We start from the raw sequence: 18,757 nt of genomic DNA on the forward strand, positions 1-18,757 counted from the left end.
GGGACCTCCCGGCCGCCCGCGCCCCTGCTGGAGGCCGGCGCCAGGCGCCTGCTTCGGCCGCCTGGCTGTCCCCCGCAGTCGCATCTTAACGAAGATCTGAACCTCGCACATGCCAATTCAGGCCATTGCTTTTGGGAGAAGTGCCTCCCCCGCATGGGACGAGGGTAAGCTCCAGTTTCTCCCGAATGGAATCATGTGACAGCGCACCCCACCAGCAGGCGAGATAAAGCCAGGAGAGTCTCTCTGCAGAGGTTCTGCAGCCTGATGACCCCTCAGGGTCCATGCGTGTTCCTAAGTGGCTGAGGGCTTAAATCCAGCAATACTCTCCTCCTCCACCCCCATCCCCTTTCCTCCCTGCAGAGGTAACTAGAAAACAAAACCTCGAGACTTTATTTAGGTCTTTCTCAAAGGCCCACGGGGCATGTAAACGACTTGATACTAAATCTTCGATGGCCCGGTGTAATTGTGATCAAGAGTAACAAAGTTAGAAATGTTCGAATTTACGATTTGCCCTGGGGTGGGGGAGGATAAAAGGTACAGATTGGAAACTATAGGAGTTCAGACTTCAGTTCCAAAGCAGGGACATTATGGATCTCTTTCTGTGCCCTCTGTTTGGGGGGAGGGAATGAAGAATAAGTAGGTGAAGAGGGGGAAGAGAGAAACGTGGTCTAGACCTTTACATAACACGCACTCTTTTTGGGGAAGCACAGTTAATGCGCCAAACAGAACGATTAAGTGTTAACCTCGGTGGGGTTGGGGCTAAAAAGCAAGGAAGTGTAGAGAGAGGAGGGGTGAGCAGTTCCCAAAGAATTTTAAGGTGATTTGGTGGCAGATGCATACTTGGGCTGCAATTGGAATAGGAGGCTTGGATTTAGGCATTGTGGGCTGAAACGTTGAGAAAAAAGTATTAGGGACACCGGGCTGGGAGGAAAGTATTGTGTAAGGGATGGAATAAAAGAGAGGGTTAGGGAGTGGCAGGAAATAGGGATGGATCTCCCCGGAGACAGAGGAGCTTAGAAACAGGAACATTTATTGAGCCTTAAGAGAGCCAGTTCTAGAGCAGAGGCATGACATACCCACAAACCGGGATTCAAAACATTTACTGGCAAGGAGGTGTGGGGGAGGGGGCGGGACGGGGGCGGAGGGGCGTGGCTGTTGTTAGAAGGAAAGGAAAGCCAAGAAGCCATTGCCCAGATGTGATGGGTGACGGGGACCTGGACCTGATTAAAGAAGGAAGGGAAGGGAAGGCCACCATATTAATGAGAAGGGAAAAGGTCAAAGATTAATGGCAGAATGAAAGTGAAGGAGAGTCGAAGGTGAGTCGAAACGTATCCACTTAGAAGGGAAGCATACAAACTGTCACAATGGGCAAGGAGAGGATGGGGTCACATGGTGAGTCAGAAGCTGCACTCCTTGAATCTGAGTTACTGGTGTGGCAGCCCCAGAGGCTCTGGAAGCATCCATTCCAGGCAGTAGTCAGTCTGGCAGTGCAGATTTGGGAGGCTATCCACAGAAAACACTCTGAGTCCACTGAAAAGCTGGACTTCCCCTCTTTGGTCACATCAGACCTCACGTGATAGATTGATTCGAATTTTATGTCATCATCCTTGTTGTCTTATCCCTTGTAAAAATAGTAAAAAATTAATAGTCTATCCGATTACCTGGCAAATCATCACATCTGGATAATGTCCTAACTGGATTGTCCTTTCCCAGACAAGGACTTAAAGAGTAGATGGCTGGAGATGGCTGAGAACTTTTTCTCAGTCCAAGAGTCCATTTGTGTTGGACATGGAGTCTGCAACTCTGGTCAGGTTACAATGTTAATAAAAGTGATGTTCCCTGTAGTAAATCTCAATGAGTAATTTATATGCAACATACACACGGGCAAATTCAGTGCAGTTGCTAACATTAAGACCAGGGTGTAACCTCAACTCCTTATTTGCTGACAAGGACATGCTGAAATTTGGAAATTCCTCATATTGTAGCAAGTCTTAGGTAGGAAAACAATACCTAAATTGGGAGAAAGTATTAACATTATCTTAGACGAGCTCTTGGCTCCCATCCTGACTTAGTGGGCAGAAGTAGCTGTATATTATAAAATACCTTGATTTCTATATAACAGCACATCACCAGGATACCCCCTTGGTTTGCAGTATTTCCAGCGTATTCTTTATCTTTTTTTTTTTTTTCCATCTTTTTCTTTTTTCCTACCCCTTGTGTCGAAGGCTGACTTTCAACAGATCGCAGTGAGGGAGCTACTCTATGTACAAAACCCCGACCTTTTTCTTTTTATGCAAGATAGAGTAGGTAGGGAAAGAAAATTCTGCTCATTGCCGTACAGTTGGGTTCATACACTGTTCCTCTTCTCTCATACACACTTGTTCTTGCCTTATGCAACAAGCCTATATTCTTAATAGTGTCAATTTCCAGTCTATAGATGAGGGCCTTCAGGTTTGAGGAAATGCAACAATATACACATTTACAGAGCAAGGTCAGATATCAAAACCAGTTCCTCATGCTATTAGATCTGTAAGATTTTTTTTAAGTTATGGTAACAATGGGCAGTCACCTTTCTAGACTTAATAAGCTATTCTGGGCTGATCTTTTGGGCATGCCTGTGAGTAGTGATTGAGAGGTGACATAAAGCAGCTGAATACTTCTCCAAGAGGTCCTGGAACAAGGTTTGGTGGCACCCTGGTATTGAAAGAGTGGAAGCTCTTTGACCTCCCTGGGAGGCCAGGAGCCTGGGAGAGCAGTAAATCTCCCAAGAAGACAGAAGAGGGGGGAAAAAAAAGCCACAAAACAAAACAAAACAAAAAACCCTGCAATGATTGCAGGGACAGGGTAAGTCTGAGTAGGTGTCTTGTACATTTCACTATTGTGACCGGAGGGAGCGTGCCAATCAGTAAGGCCTGGGGTGCTGTGAAAGAAACACATGGACAGAGACAGGTCTCATGCTGAATGAGAAGTTTGACGTTTTAAAGATCTACCAGCAGTGATTTATTTGTCAGAAAAGCAAGTCTGGGAACTGTTTATCGTGCATGTGAGTATGTGTGTATGTTTAATCCTGGGAAAGGTATACATTGTTGTTTTCCTAAAAAAGAAAAGAACCCAAAGGTCAAAGATGGAACGGATTTGGCCCAAACTCTCCAAAAATAAATAAGTAAAAAGCACCACAGGAAAAAATGATCTCTGGGTTGCAGCCATGTACTGAGTACTTAAAAATAGAGATGCCCTAACATTTGACCATTAGTGCATACTTTTTAACAGAAAACTAAATACATTTGTAACTTAATAACCAAGTGTTATTCTTACTATGTTTAAATCTATTTCTTTAAAGGATAAAATGGGATCCTGCCTTCAAATCAGGGGGTAGGAGAGTCCCCACAGGGCTATTTCATTCATACAACCACACTTTCAGTATGTCAATTAAACCATTTACAAAATAAGGCGATGTAATAACAATGTGTTCTTGAAGGTTCCATCAGCCTTTAAAAAGGAATGCACCCCTGAAAAATGAATGGTAGTTTTTCAATCTCATCTTGTATTTTGGGGTAATTGAGGTGATCTTGGGTTTTTCTTTTGCTCAACTGTGCTCAGGTTTTCTGCATTATTAGAAACAACTAATACTAGAAACTGGTCAGTTAAAGTTACTGGGGGCAAACTTTGAAATCTAAGTGTCTCTGCTAACATAAGCTTATGTCTGCAAATTTTCTGTTCCCATACCTGGAGGGCAGATCTCCCTATGGTAATTATCTTTTTGATAATTTTGTTTGCAGCTCTCTTTTGTGACCTCCCTCCACCACTCCACCAGCTGATTTTAAGTTAAAAGCGCTGTAGACACTGCTTCCACCCCCCACCCCCCGGTGTTGGCATATTTTCAAACATAGCGAATAGTTTCACTGAAGGAAAATTCCCACTAGTCAAAAACAGACTCTGACTTGATCTCTTTTTAGAATGAGCCTTTTAAATACAGCTCTGCTTTAAACAAAAATAAAAATAAATACAACAGGTCTTCCTCTAAAGGGAAGGTAACTAGGGAAAAAAGGGTTTGCTCATTCAAATCCTTGACATTTGGGCATAGAGAAATCTTCCTGAGAGGCAAAGCCCCAGGGACACCTTTTGCTCCAGAATCCAACTTACGTTCGTCTGATGGGTTGGTGAGGTGGGTTACTCTTAGGTTACTACTGGCCGAAGTGACTAAAGCAAACTTCTGGCAATTGGACGTCCAGTTCTCTCAGAGCTTATGTTTGGCACCCAAGTCTCCAGTGCCAAATATGGCTGTCGGGATACATCCAAGGGGCTTGTGGTTATGATTAAATGTCAATAAGGTTAACACCTTAATGTGGTTCGGGGCACTACCACGCCAGTCTTTGGGTCACCTGTGCATGTGCCGGATGTCTTAGTCCATTTAGGCTACCAAAACGAAATACCCCAGACTGGGTGGCTTATCAGAAACAGAAGTTTATTCCTCATGGTTCTGGAGGCTGAAAGTCCAAAATTGGTTTGCCAGCATGGCTGGGTTCTGGTGAGAGCCCATTACCAGGCTGGGCTGCAGAGAGCCTTTTTCTTGTTGTTTCTTCTCATGGCTGCATGGAGAGTGTTCCGTGGGGTTCCTTCCAGAGGACACTGGTCCCCTTCTTAAGGACTCCATCCTCACGACCTAATTACCCCCCATAGGTCCCAGCTCCTGATACCATCACACAGGGAAGCCAGCACTTCACCATGTGAATTTGGAGGGACACAAGCATGTAGGTCATTGCACCAGGACGTGAAGGCAGAGGCTTTCCCGTGGACCCAGGACAAAAAGAAGGAGCAAAGGCTTGGGTTCCTGGGCCAGAAACAGCAGCGATGGCCCGGAGGAGCCAGACACCTCCTCATAGAGCTCTTGGGGGGAGGCTGAAGGACTCAGGTAAAGCACCAACTCTCTCCTGAAGTACGTGCGAAGTCATGGAGAAAGACCTCCAACTGCAGGAGGAGGGGAACGCTGGGGCATCTGGTTTATTAATATGAATGTATTTTAAACTCCAGGCAGGATTGCCGTGTTTATTCGGCCTTTGGAAGATCCTACAAGTGTGCCTACTGCCCCCTAGTGTCTGTGATCCTATGGAATTTTCTCATGAAAAATGATTTAATCTCACAACCATGTTGATAGATGCCTTTTTATTCATTAAGGTGGTTTACAAAACTGACTTGATCTCTCCTACAGTCATCACCATCTCCCCCCGCTGATTACCGCTTTGCAAATCATTAGGCAAGAAAGAAAAAAAGAAGAGAGATAAAAAGGATGGAAGGAAGGTTAACCACTCAACAAGTACGAGCTTGGGCTACGTCTTAGGTAATGTGTCAGCGCTGGAGATACAATCGTGAGCTAACGAGACGGAGTTTCTCCCTTCGTGGAGCCTGTGATCTAGTGAGGAGGTAGGTGACAGAGGAGCTAGCAACCTGGTAACAATATAATTAATGCATAAACCGATAAGCGCCAGGAGCAAAACTAAGAAGGTGTGCTTAGAGGATAATGGGGTGAATATTTTATATTCTAAAATATAAGGTGGATAAGAGATATGAGATACTATTCTTCAAAGAATACAGCCATGTGACAAGCCAAAGAAAGAAACAGACTCTTTATGCCATAACTTAAAACAATATATACAGTCACGACGTGTGGGGGCTCAGTTGGGTTAAGCATCCGACTTCCACTCAGGTCATGATCTTGCAGTTTGTGGGTTGGAGCCCCACGTTGGGCTCTGTGCTGACAGCTCAGAGCCTGGAACCCACTTCGGATTCTGTGTCTCCCTCTCTTTCTGCCCCTCCCCTGCTTGTTCTTTCTCTTTCTCCTCCCCACCCCAAAATAAATAAACATTAAAAATATTTTTTTCTAAAATATATGGTTATAATTCTGTTTACACAGATCTGGAAAACAGGGGATCCTATGGCTTGTCTGGGGCCATTGGCTTAGAAAAGGTCAATTTTAGGGGCTCTTGGGTGGCTCAGTCAGTTAAGCATCCGACTTGTGATTTTGGTTCAAGTCATGATCTCACATCTCGTGGGTTCGAGTCCTATGTTGGCCTCCATATCGACAGTTCATAGCCTGCGTGAGATTTTCTCTCTCCCCCCCTCTCTGCCCCTCCCGGATTTTCTCTCTCTCTCAAAATAAAGAAACTTGAAAAAAAGAAAAGGTCAGTTTTCACAGAATTCACTGGTGTACACAGAATCAAGTTAGGGCATTCAGCGCTCCTAACGTGTATTTTGTCATCTGTGTAACTTACATAAAAGCCTCCTCCTTACCACAGCAGTGAGTTACCCATGCCCGTGGCCTTGATCATTTCAATTCCATCTGTTCAGGAATGCCCTCGCCTATTTCCAGTCTTCTCAGCCTTCAAGAGAACCACTTGAAGGTTGGAAGTGAATTTCTGGTCTTCTACTTAGATTGCTTAAAACGTGACTAATTGACTTAGGGTGACCTTTCTGGTTTTTATTGTTTTGACTTATTAAAAAATATATCCTTTTCCCAAAGGCCTCCGGGCACATGCACAAAAAAATAGAAATATGACAAGTTAAATTAAAACCAGCAGATGAAAGTTCAAATACCCTCATAAAGGAAAAAAGAAAGATGCCAAATAGCGTTACTGGAAGGAGAAAAGTAAACCACATGGATTATGCTTAGCCCAATTTCCAACTGGTCGGCATGGAGGACTTGTTCAAAGTAGATCTTAGAGTAACTTCCTGTAAAATCCCTGAAAAACTGGCCACTGCTTATTATCATACAAAATCAGAGAAATAATGGTAATCCAGAAAGAGATGGGTTCTAAATTGTAATTCTTTTAATAATAATGTTGGGATTATTGGCCAGTCCTGAGTCCCTGTGTGATCTCACGCATTTGCTTCTCACTCTTGCAAGGTGAGAGATTAAACCTAAACATAGTGAACATTTCTCTCTTGAACCCTAAATTTCTGCTGTCAGCTCAGTCATGGTATGAGTCTCTTTGAAAACTAGTTCATACGTGTTGAGGCCGCGTATAACTTAGGCATTAAGAGCATGAATTCCAGAGCCAGATATCTGGGTTCGTGGCCTCACTTTGCCACTTACCTGTAAGACTTTGGGCAAGTTACTTACCATTTCTATGCCTCAGTTTCCCCACCTGTAAAATGAAGATACTAACAGTATATCACAAAGATTTATGGGGACTCAGAGTTGAAATGTATAAACCTACATGAGAGCCCACATGAAAAGAAATATAGGGACACTGGGGAGGCTCAGCTGGTTAAGTATCCGTCTCTTGATTTTGGCTCAGGTCCTAATCTCACAGGTTTGTGAGATTGAGCCCCATGTTGGGCTCTGTGCTGACAGTGCAGAGCCTGGAGCCTGCTTTGTATTCTGGGTCTCCCTCTCTCTCTCTGCCCCTCCCCCATGCGTGCTCTGTCTCTGTCTCTCTTTCAAGTAAATAAACTTTTAAAATTATGTAAAACTTAAATGCAAAAGAAGTAATGTGGTATAAGGCAATGGCAATGGGTAGTCAAAAGTTCTGTTTTTAGTGTGATATGTGTAGTTGTGATTTTTAAAAATTTATGCTTCAGTACTTTTAAATTTTTACTTTGAATCTCTGGGTTAATGTCTTAAAAAGAAACTCTTAGCTATTATGTTTTCAAGTATTGTTTTTTTCCACTCTCATCTCCTTTTTAAAAAAACATTTTTTTAATTTTAGTTTGGCCTGGGTAAAAACGAAAGACATCTGAATAAGGTGTGAGCTTTGGTTAGTAACGCATCAATTTGGTTGGCAAGTTGGACAAATGTATGATACCCTCATGCAAGCTCTTAACAATGGGGGACACTGGGCACGAGTATTATGCAGAAATAATCTGTACTATTTTGTTTTACAAATTTCCTGTAAATCTAAAGCTATTCTAAATTAAAAAGTTTATTTAGGGGTGACTGGGTGGCTCAGTTGGTTGGGCTAGGTCATGATCTTGCAGTTCACAAATTTGAGCCCTGCATTCAGGCTCTGTGCTGAGAGCTCAGAGCCTGGAGCCTGTTTCAGATTCTGTGTCTCCCTCTCTCTCTGCCCCTCCCCTGCTCACACTCTGTCTCTCTATCTCAAAAATAAGTAAACATTAAAAAAATTAAAAAATAAAAAGGTCTATGTAAAACAAACATGCAAAATTGCATATTTGTTCCATCTTTCCTATAGCTTCTGTCTTACATTGTTTCTCTGAATATTCCGAAATGAGGTTCTTTAAAAATGTTTTTTATGTATTTAATTAAAAAAATTTTTTTTATGTTTACTTATTTTTGAGAGACAGAGATAGAGCACGAGCAGGGGAGGGGCAGAGAGAGAGGGAGACACAGAATCTGAAGCAGGCTCCAGGCTCTGAGCGCTCAGCACAGAGCCCAATGCGGGGCTCGAACCCACGAACCGTGAGATCATGACCTGAGCTGAAGTCGGATGCTTAACCGACTGCGCCACCCAGGTGCCCCTGTATTTAATTTTTGAGAGAGCGGGGCCACCCGACTGAGCCACCCAGGCGCCCGCTCCTCCCGCAAAGTGAATTTTTATTTGCTTTCTCTTGGAAGGAGAGTTTAGTTTGTCCTCACTGAGCGGCACCCGTGTTTGCAGTTAATATTGTGCCACACATCCTGGCAGAAACCCGGGAAGGCTGGGGGCGGGGAGGGGGGCAGCTCAAAATGGAGCACGTGAATCTGCATGAATGAGGAATTCCTGCAGGCGTACTTTTCTTTTTAAGTTTATTTATTTATTATTGAGAGACTGAGAAAGTGAGCATGCACCAGCAGGGGAAAGGAGAGAGACCATCCCAAGCAGGCTCAGAGCCCAAGACAGTGCTCGAACTCACCAACTGAGAGATCATGGCCTGCGCAGGGATCAAGAGTCCGCTGCTTGAGGGACTCAGCCTCCAGGCACTCCTGCACATCTACTTTAAAGATGCTTGTGCAGTCCCTGTGTGTGAGACGTCTCCACAGCCTCATCCTTCTCTCCCTTAGTCATCAATTTCTTTCTCCCTTTGTGGAGAATCTCTGAACATTCCTGAAAACAGGATTTGCTTTTAGATGTTTTGGATTAAATCCTCTATTGTCTTTTTTCCTTTGAATCCCCCTGTTCTCCCTTTTCCCACAGAGAGACTCCCAGATTTTTCATTTTAAGATTATGTTACTGAACCAGATGATCCAACTTCATCCTCTGCTTCTCAGACTCCAAAGGAAAACAACAAGAGAAAGGAAGGAGCCCGTGCTGTGGGATTTAACAAACACGTCTACCTCTTCCCTTCCAGACCCTGTCAGCTGTGCTGTTCCAATAGCACTCAAAGTAAATCTACCACTCCAAACCCATTCCTCCTGGATTTTAGTGCTGGCTTTCAACCAAAAACTTGCTCCAGCTGTACTGGCCTCTAGTTTTCTTAACCCTTTCCTCTTCTTTACGTTTTGAGAGAGACAGAGGAGAGGGGATCGCCTCCTCATTTCCCAAGGTGTTTATCAACCGGTTGTGCTGGGTAGGCCGCTGAGATTACAGCAGGAAATGAGCCGGTGGGGTCCCCGCCCGCCTAGAAGCTGCAGTCCAATGGGTGGGCGACAGTCACGAAGCTCTTGGTACTGCCTCAAGCCTGATCCCACTTAGTCCCGATGATGTAGCCACTATTGTTATCTTCGTTTACTGCCACACAGATGCTAACTGACTTACCCAATTCCCACAGCTGGTGAGTGATGGAGACGCAATTTAAATCCAAGGGCGCCGTTTCCACAACACTCAGATCCCTAACCGTTATAAATATTGGTAAATGTTCTTTAGGAGTAGGAAAATACTGTCTTGTTTCTGTCTTTAACCTAAAAACGTGTATGCTGCTTCAAATATATGTATCTGTAATGTCTCTTTACTATAATTCCAAAAAGACAAAGAAGTTCTTTTCTAAGGATGCAATTGGCATTCAGGAGTTGCTGACGTAGCATAGCGTCCATCCCTTCTCCTTCCCACTTCTATGGGGGACTTCGCACCCCCTCTACCTTCCGACACCCGCCTTACAGAGTATTTAGGCATTTCAGGTGGGATGGACCACAGGGTAGGCTCTGATTGGCGCTGGCCAGATAGCCCGTAACATCTTTCTGGCCACATGATTGGTAGAGGTGAGGTTAGCACTCGGGTATAAACCAATTGTGAGCCCCTTTCTCCTCCACATTAGGAAGGAGGAAGCACCTGCCCTCATGGCTGCTGGCTGGCGTCATGGAGGAGGCACCGGGAGAAGCAGAGATAAATGGAGCCAGAGTTCTGGCTGAACCACGCCTTCCATCTGCCTGGCTTCTCAGCTTTTCTGTGATGTGAGTCGTAAATACTTTTTATTGTTTGAGTCACTTTGAGTTGCAGTTTTAGTTTCATTGAAACTCATGCCATCTGATACAAATAGTTTTTATATTAGGCATATATATTCTAAATAAGTAGATTTTTCAAAACAGATTTCGCTAGAAACTAGGGGAAAAAAACAAAACACACGAACTTGTCTAGAAAGCTTCGAACATTCAGAGAACTTTTGCAGACAAACTTGAATCTCGCTTAGGTGGAAAAAAAGATGAAATCCACGTAGCCCAGTGATTACTAGGTTTCACACATGAAGATAATCAGGACTGTGAGTTAACAGTTTGGGGCCAGATGTAACAGATGCTTAGTTAATTGGCCCACAACATGCTCGTTTCCGATTGTAGCGTACAATTGTCTTGGATTTTGTTGCTAAAAACACTCCTGTTTTTGCCAAACAGCACTGTTTTGGAGGTTTGCCACCACAAACACAGAAAGCTTGCTGTGATGAAAATTTGTCCTTTTGGTGGGACAATGAGACACCACTAGATTCTAATAATGTGAGAGGCAAGACGTCAGCCTGTATGTCTTCAGTGAATCACATCCTACCCAGTAAATTTAAAAGCACAGCTTCCTTCTCGGTAACCAGTAGCTAAGAGGGAAGATAATCGTGATGTGATTAGGACTTTAAAATGCACAGGACGTTGCCTTCTATCTAAGAGTTGAGCACACAACCAAGGATGTTCCCTCCATGTCCAGTGTAATGTTCCGTACAGATATCACCCTCTGAGGACGCAAGACCAAAACTAACCAAGAATCAGTTGAGATGCAGCACAGACTTTTACCAAATAGGGAAGACACAGTTTGGAGAGGATTGAGGTCTCTGTTGAAAGAGATCGCCGTAGCTTTAAACTTCCCTATTAGCTTGTTGGCCCAGGATGCCCATAGAATAACATAGTGAAAACAGCAGCCTTCCACTCTCCTCTTAGGACAAAATATTAAGAAAATAGAGGTTTGGCTCTAGTGGTAAAAACAGAAGTGGTTAGGAGCTTTTACCTTCCATTTCTTTCTTTTTTTTTTTTTTTTAATATTAACCACAGTCTCTGACAGTTGGGACATAGATGGGCATAAATCATATGTTGATGCCCGTAGGAAGAAAATCTATCTGGATCTCTGCCCTGTTCTGTTAAAACTAATGGGGGTGAAATTCATGTCTAATGTAAGTATAACTTCATAGACATGCAGCGCCTAGGCTCTGGGAAGACTGTGCCCTCAAAGCCAGTTTTTAGGAGTTGTCTGGAACTTGGAACGTATTTTTTGATGGGAACACATGTGAGTGTCAAAAAGCCAGGCCACCTCATTTGTTCCTAATGGCCTTGTAATGGAACAGTATACCCCAAACCCTAACCGTGCTGTTAATGGTGCTTCTGGGGTGAAATGGTTCAGACCACACTGGGTGGCTGTCCTTCTCCCTGGATGCAGTGGGATTGAGGTCCTTCTTGGCTCTTCCGTAGGGACATAGCAGAGTAGTGTGGAGAAAGTCACTGATGGGTAGGAATAGGCAAATCCTAAGGTCTCTGCTTATGACTCCTCTCTTTAAAAAAAAAATTATTTATTTTTGAGAGAGAGGGAAGGGCAGAGAGAGAGAGACAGAGAGAGAGAGAAAATCCCAAGCAGTTTTCACACTGTCAGCCTGGAGCCCAACACAGGACTTGATCTGAGGAACCATGAGATCATGGCCTGAGCGAAATCAAGTTGTATGCTTAACCAGCTGAGCCACCCAGGTGCTGCATGACTCCTCTCCTGTTTAAAAATTCTTGGGGTGACTGGGCAGCTCATCTGGTTGAGCGTCCGGCTTTGGCTCAGGTCATCATCTCACGGTTCGTAGGTTCAAGCCTTGCTTAGGCTCTGTGCTGACAGCTCAGAGCCTGGAGCCTGTCTTCAGAGTCTGTGTCTCCCTCTTTCTCTGACTCTCCCCTGCTCATGCTCTCTTTTTCTCTCTCTCTCTCTCAAATAAATAAAACAGTAAAAAAAAATAAATAAATAAAAATTCTTACCTTCGGGGCGCCTGGGTGGCTCAGTCAGTTAAGCATCCGGTTTTTGGTTTGGGCTCCGGTCATGATCTCATGGTTTTGTGGGTTCGAGTCCTGTGTCAGGCCCTGTGCTGGCAGCATGGAGCCTGCCTGGGATTCTCTCTCTTTCCTTCTCTCTCTCTCTCTGCCCCTCCCCCACTCATGCTGTATCTGTCTCTCTCAAATAAATAAATAAACTTTAAAAAATTCTTACCTTCATGGACATCAAGGATATAGGTTTTGTCTAAGGTCACTTCATAGACCTAGGAAATGATAGGGCATAATTCAATTCAAAGAATGGATACAATTGTGAATCTTGTCACAAGCCTGGGATCTTCTGATTTTACAGAACACTTCTGAGCTCTGTAGATTAGAATTTTCAGCACCTACGACCGTCAGAAAGAGAAGTCGAAATTGAATAGATGTATACTGATCTGACATGAACATCACTGTAAAACGGTCTCTTCATAATCTTATTTTCCTTTCCAAGGCAACCAAATTTGAATTCTCTTTGAAACATGAGCAGAGTTAAAATTTTTATTTATTATTTGTGAATTTTAATGTAGTTCAATTTTATTTTAGGAAGTACACAGTGATTTTTCTGTGACAAACCTAAGTACAGATCTTCTATATATTTTGTCAATGTGAGCAAAAACCCTTCCTCGATAAAATAAAATACATTATAAATGCCTTTTGATCTTCTCATAGTTAGAAGTTTGGAGAAGAGCTGGAGATTTTTCCAGCAGCATTCAAAATGGTGACTTTAAGACTTAGTCATTTGAAAGGACTAAATTCCTTTTTTTAAAAATAATTCCTGTTTGAAGATGACAAAAAACTTAAATATACTTGTGGGGGTTTTATGTATATCTTAGCAGCTGATAAAAGAGAAATGTTGGAAATAACATACATAAACATAGAGTATTACAATATTTATATTTTAGATATTACTGAAGGGAAATATGTATGTAAGTTATCCAAGCTAATGATATTCCCAGATGATGAAATTATTATTTCTTATTATGACACTTGCTCCAGGTTGTCATTAATGAAAAAGTAGACTGTGTAAACTCTTCAAGATTGTTGTTTGAATCTCTCTAGATACCCACTCTCTTGCTCTCCATCTTTTTACGTGTATTGTAATTCTATATTTTATCATTGGGCAGAGTAACTACTCACCGGTAGTCTATCTTCCTTTTGTCTTCTGACTACCCCCAACTACTCAATATTGTAGTAAATCCTCTTCAAGCATTAATGTCTCTGTCAATATCCTCTGCTACTCTTAATTCTTTCTGCTATCTACTGTAATAATCTTTGCTCACTTCGCCAGCTTTCTGTTATCACAGGCTTCCTGAAATTCCACCATGCTCTAATCTCCTTGCTTGGCAGGAAAGAACCAAGAGCATAAGCATTGGGTAACCATCGCCTGAGCACATTCCATGGATGTCAGGCAATATGCTAAGTGCTGGGGATGAGATACGTGGTCTCTGCCCTAAAGGAGTTAAAATCCAGGGAGATTGAGCAACCTGGTAAAATGTTCCAGAAGCTTCTGCCCTCTGCTAGGGAGGGAAAGGGCTGTAGGGATGAATAAGTTGGGGGCTACCTAGCCTGTCATAATTATCTATCAGATGTGTCCCTGAGCGTTGTATAGGTGCCAAGGAAACGTGCCATGCCGGTCGCACTTGACAGAGAGACAAGCAGGCATGGCAAAGATGGTGGCCGTTTTATAAATACATTCATTTCAAAATTAATCACCCTGAGAATATTCCAGTTTTCCTACCAAAAAAAACAAAACAAAACAAAACAAAACCCAACAGTCCCATTCCTTTCTGACCACTCTGATGATGTGTCAGTACTTTGAGGAAAACTGCTTTGGACTTTATTTAATCAGTCAGTCACTTGGCCAGTTAACATGTTCGCTGAGCACAGGTTGTTACGTCCCAGATTCTGGGGAAGAATTCGGCTGAGAACAAGACAAAGCCCCCACCCTCGGGTTTGCAATCTATTGGAGGGAGTCCAGATGGGGGTCCATTACGTTGTCCCCTGCCTCATTTCTCTTAGGCCTGCTCTAATTTCCGTTAAGTCCTACGAGTACTGTAAGAAACTGGGTTGGTTTGTTTGGAGCCAAACTTGGAAGTCCTAACTTCAAGGCCCCCAGTGTGGGACAAGGCCCCTGACCATAGCTCACTCAGTGGCAGTAACAGTGGCTTCTCTGCTACTGTGGTTGATTTTACTGGCTCTGTGTGGATCACTTTTCAATAGAGAGACTGTGGTAACCTTAACGACTCTGAACGGAGTCACAATAGTATTCTTTTGCCAAGTTCTTGTACACAATAGACTGTCATTTGTGTGTGCTCCTGGGAAACTCATAAAGGTGGACGTGATCCATAATAGGACTGAGAGTTTTTCCAGAGGTATTTTAATTTGATTTTTGGGAAAACAGATGGCAAGCCAAAGTCTGGGATACAGCCTTCAAAGCCTTCAAGGGCAAATAATCCGGTGGAGGGGGTTTGAACTGTGTGAGATTCCACTCCTCCTTCATCCTAACGCTGCCTACACCTTGCTTTAATGCATTGAGAACATGATGCTTATCCCTCTAGCCTCAATCAGGACCCTATGCTAACATGCACTGGAAAAAAGGACTTTTTTCAAATAGGACCATCGGGTTTTCTCATTATTTCCCTCACTGTGATTTCCAGAGGGAATGAATATCATCCTGTTTGGGTTGGTGTTTTCTTTTGTTTTGGTTTGGTTTGGGGCCCATCTGTGCCTCCATTTAGCCATGCATCTACAACCTAGGGGGGAAGGAGAACACTCCTAAATATGACCCTTGAGGACCTGTGGTCTTCTACGTTCATTCGGGTGCCGACTTGGCATTGTGATGGTTAATTTTATGTGTCAACTTGTCTAGCCTTTCATGCTCATATATTTGGTCAAGCCTTCTGAGTGTGTCTGTGAGGGTGTTTTTGGATGAGATCATCTGGTCATGATCTCATGGTTCATGAGTTTGAGCCCTGTTCGTGAGTTGGGCTCTGTGCTGACAGTGTAGAATCTTCTTGGGATTCTCTCTCCCTCCCTCTCTGCCCACCCCCTGCACATATTATCTTTCTCTCAAAATAGATAAACTTAAAAATAAAGATAATTAAATGTTACTCAGCAACACTTTTAGTGGCCTTAAGTCTGCCATGACATTACATTATGTTGCCAACTAATGGATATACGTGTGGATTGACTGATTTATTTAGAAGAATTTGGGACCATTGGAACCCATTCTCCTCTTGATCAAATTGAGCACTTAACACCAGGGAATTTAAAATGAAATGTGACCTAATTACTGGAAATTGTAGTCAAAGAAGGAAGTGGTGTTAACAGTAGACTATCTACCATCTGTTCTACCCAAGCACCCATTTTCATGGATAGGGATGTATGTATCTGGCAGAAGAACTGATGTTAATAATCTCATAGCCTGGATTGATTTCTCTCAGATACCATCTTTTTCCATGCTTCACTTGTGGAAATCATCCAGAAAAAGTTGACTCAATTAATTGACATGTTTCCTGCAGTAGTCACATTTTTCCAGGGACTCACCTTTCTTGCAGTGCCCACCATTCCACTGTTCTTCCCCCTCATTACCATCAGAGCAGAGCCTTGCTCCCACTGGTCGCTCTTCTTGTTCTGATAGTTCATGTTTACAAGCCATTGGTCTGTTTATGATGGGCCTGAGTTATGATAATCCATCCCAGGAACCCAGGAAGGGTGCTGGGGAAAAAGTTGTGTGACCAATAGACACCCAAGAACTAGCACCTTTGAGAGGAATTGATTACATCTAATCATGAATCCAATCCCAAGAGTGTAGCGTTGGAGAAAGAAGAGATAGAAAACACAAGTGTGAGTGTGGCCATTGGCTAGAAGGCAAGAAGCCAGCTCTAAGTGAAAAGGTTTGAACCAGGGGTTGGGCATAGAGTCTGGGAACACCCCCAAAGCCAAACAATATAGTTTCAATAGCTTTTATTTAAAGCAATTGTCCCCTTGAGTTTTAGTGGGATGAGTCACTTAGAAGAACAGTGACTCTAATTCTGTTGGTTCAACTTAATTTCCTTGAAGGAACTGCTTAGGAATAAGTGTTCTCTCTGGCTGGACTAAACTGACCAAAACAAGGTTACATGACTGAGTATATATTTTAAAATATTTAAAAATGATCAATTTCTAACTTCAAACACATTCACAGATTAGCTAAGAAGATAACAGCTCCATAGGATACCTGGTCCCATATATCATAGATTAGCTGTCCACATAATACTTCTACACTTTGACCACATAATATCGCAGTTAAGTCCTCATTTTGTCTCCCAGTTTTATAAGCATTAATCTCAAACAGCAGTTCACCACCTTGGCTATGACTTTTGTGAGGTTTTAGAAAGAGTTGTTTTTAAGCTTTGTGCTAAAGGTCCACATATTACTGACATATTACATATGACTGAATATTATGAGTCAGTAGGTAGAGAAGACCTACTGATCTATAGTTATAATGTCCTAGGCGATTCTGTTGTCAGACCAGACAGCTGACTGTTCTAGACCTTCCAAGACTGGTTCCATCTGTCCACTGTATACAGATGATCAGCCATGTGGATTATATCAACTGATCCTCTAATATTAACTCCAGAGCAGAGCCCCTTACAAAAACACACATGCGCTGCATATTCCTGACAGAATTCAGTTGTAATGACTCACCATAGCTCACTGGCCAGAACCCTCCCTTTTGTATCAATCACAGTTCCATTCCTGCTGGTCCCCTGCCCTCCCTGGCACCATTGGTAACCTAACAGCTGGTTGGTATTAAGGAAGCAATCTTTAAACACACATGAGGAGTTCCATAGCTAATGGTGGGCCCCTGGGGGAGGGAGTCAGGGAGATTTGTGAGTCTGGGCTTGCCTCCAAACACAATGTACATTCTTCCCACACCAGCTGCTGGAAGGCCCCAACTTCTGAAACTCCAAGGTAATAAGAGAAGCTGTCTTCAAGGTCTTCCTGCCCAATACATTCTATTCATGTTCATCTTGATCACCAAAACTCAGGATTCTCTTCTCTACTTTGGATCCCAAAGTGTGTGTTAGGAGACGTTCTGGGCATCCAATGGCATTAAAATCAGCTACAGGGAAGGGTCTGGGTCAAAGAGGTAGTTGGGGGAACACTTCTATCCCCCCATCAGTGTTCTAGGGAACATTAGGGTTCGCACTGAGTAGTGCTACCCCTTCCTTCCAGGTGGGAAAGAGTCAGAGCAGGTGGGAGGTGGTATCTAAGTGTCTCATCCCACTAAAACTCAAGGGGACAATTGCTTTAAATAAAAGCTATTGAAACTATATTGTTTGGCTTTGGGGGTGTTCCCAGACTCTATGCCCAACCCCTGGTTCAAACCTTTTCACTTAGAGCTGGCTTCTTGCCTTCTAGCCAATGGCCACACTCACACTTATGTTTTCTATCTCTTCTTTCTCCAACGCTACACTCTTGGGATTGGATTCATGATCGGATGTAATCAATTCCTCTCAAAGGTGCTAGTTCTTGGGTGTCTATTGGTCACACAACCTTTTCCCCAGCACCCATTCTTTGGGTAGCTCAAGGGGCTAGACCCAAAACAAGCAGCAAGACTCAGTAAGAAAAAGCAATACTATTTCCCCACATGTAGGAAAGAAACTGTAGAATACTGAGCCCCAGAGGGGTCCTCCCTCTGATTCCCCTAGCAGTCACCACCAGTACTGAGTTATTTCTTAACTTTGTCATTATTTAGCTCTTGACTTCTTATTTCTTTCATGTTCCTAGATTGTTAGTCCTTTGGGAGCAAGAATCACATGCTAGATCTACTTTGTGTCTTCATGGTACCTGGTAGTCTTGCTCCTGAAACGAGGGACAAATGTCCATACATATATAAGGACTAAGAAATAGAAACATACATAACTAGTGCTATCTCCATATACAAATATAGAATTAAATGGGATGAGCTCATAAGTTTTTCTAGTTAAATGACCAGTGACCTCTAGAAAGACAGGAAGGGTCTACCCAGTCTTTTTAGGAAGGGGTAGTGTCTCATGTATTCAACAAAAGGCTTTTTCGTGAATGGTTGAGCTCCTACTCTGAAATGGGAGCACTAAGCAAAGAACTGTAGATTTTTCCGGGTCTCTCCCCCAAAGTGATAAAGATGTATAGTGCATTGTGGTTAAATCTTCAGTACTTATTCAGTAATGAACCTAGGATTGCATTAGCCAGGTGGACCGGAGACTCCAGTCTGGAATCCTCTCTCTCCAGGCCTTTGTTCTGTACCAGCTGTGACCTCCTCCTCCTCCCTCCCCTCCTCCTCCTCCTCCCTCCCCTCCTCCTCCTCCTCCCTCCCCTCCT

At 43.2% G+C, this 18,757-nt stretch overlaps 1 protein-coding gene across 1 annotated transcript in view; it reads right to left on the reverse strand.

Moving 5' to 3' along the window:
• ITGA8 (integrin subunit alpha 8) overlaps positions 1 to 16,054 on the reverse strand; it is a 195,742-nt gene extending 179,688 nt beyond the window's left edge. The window contains exons 1-3 of the mRNA XM_029955577.1: positions 15,956 to 16,054; positions 12,585 to 12,633; positions 9,693 to 9,705 (exon numbers count right to left, since the gene is read on the reverse strand). Of these exons, the coding sequence (XP_029811437.1) occupies positions 9,693 to 9,705; positions 12,585 to 12,633; positions 15,956 to 16,054 (161 nt within the window). The remainder of the gene's footprint in view (positions 1 to 9,692; positions 9,706 to 12,584; positions 12,634 to 15,955) is intronic.
• Positions 16,055 to 18,757: the final 2,703 nt, after the last annotated feature.

The sequence above is a fragment of the Suricata suricatta genome, chromosome 10 (assembly GCF_006229205.1).
Source record: "Suricata suricatta isolate VVHF042 chromosome 10, meerkat_22Aug2017_6uvM2_HiC, whole genome shotgun sequence".
NCBI classification, from domain to species: domain Eukaryota; kingdom Metazoa; phylum Chordata; class Mammalia; order Carnivora; family Herpestidae; genus Suricata; species Suricata suricatta.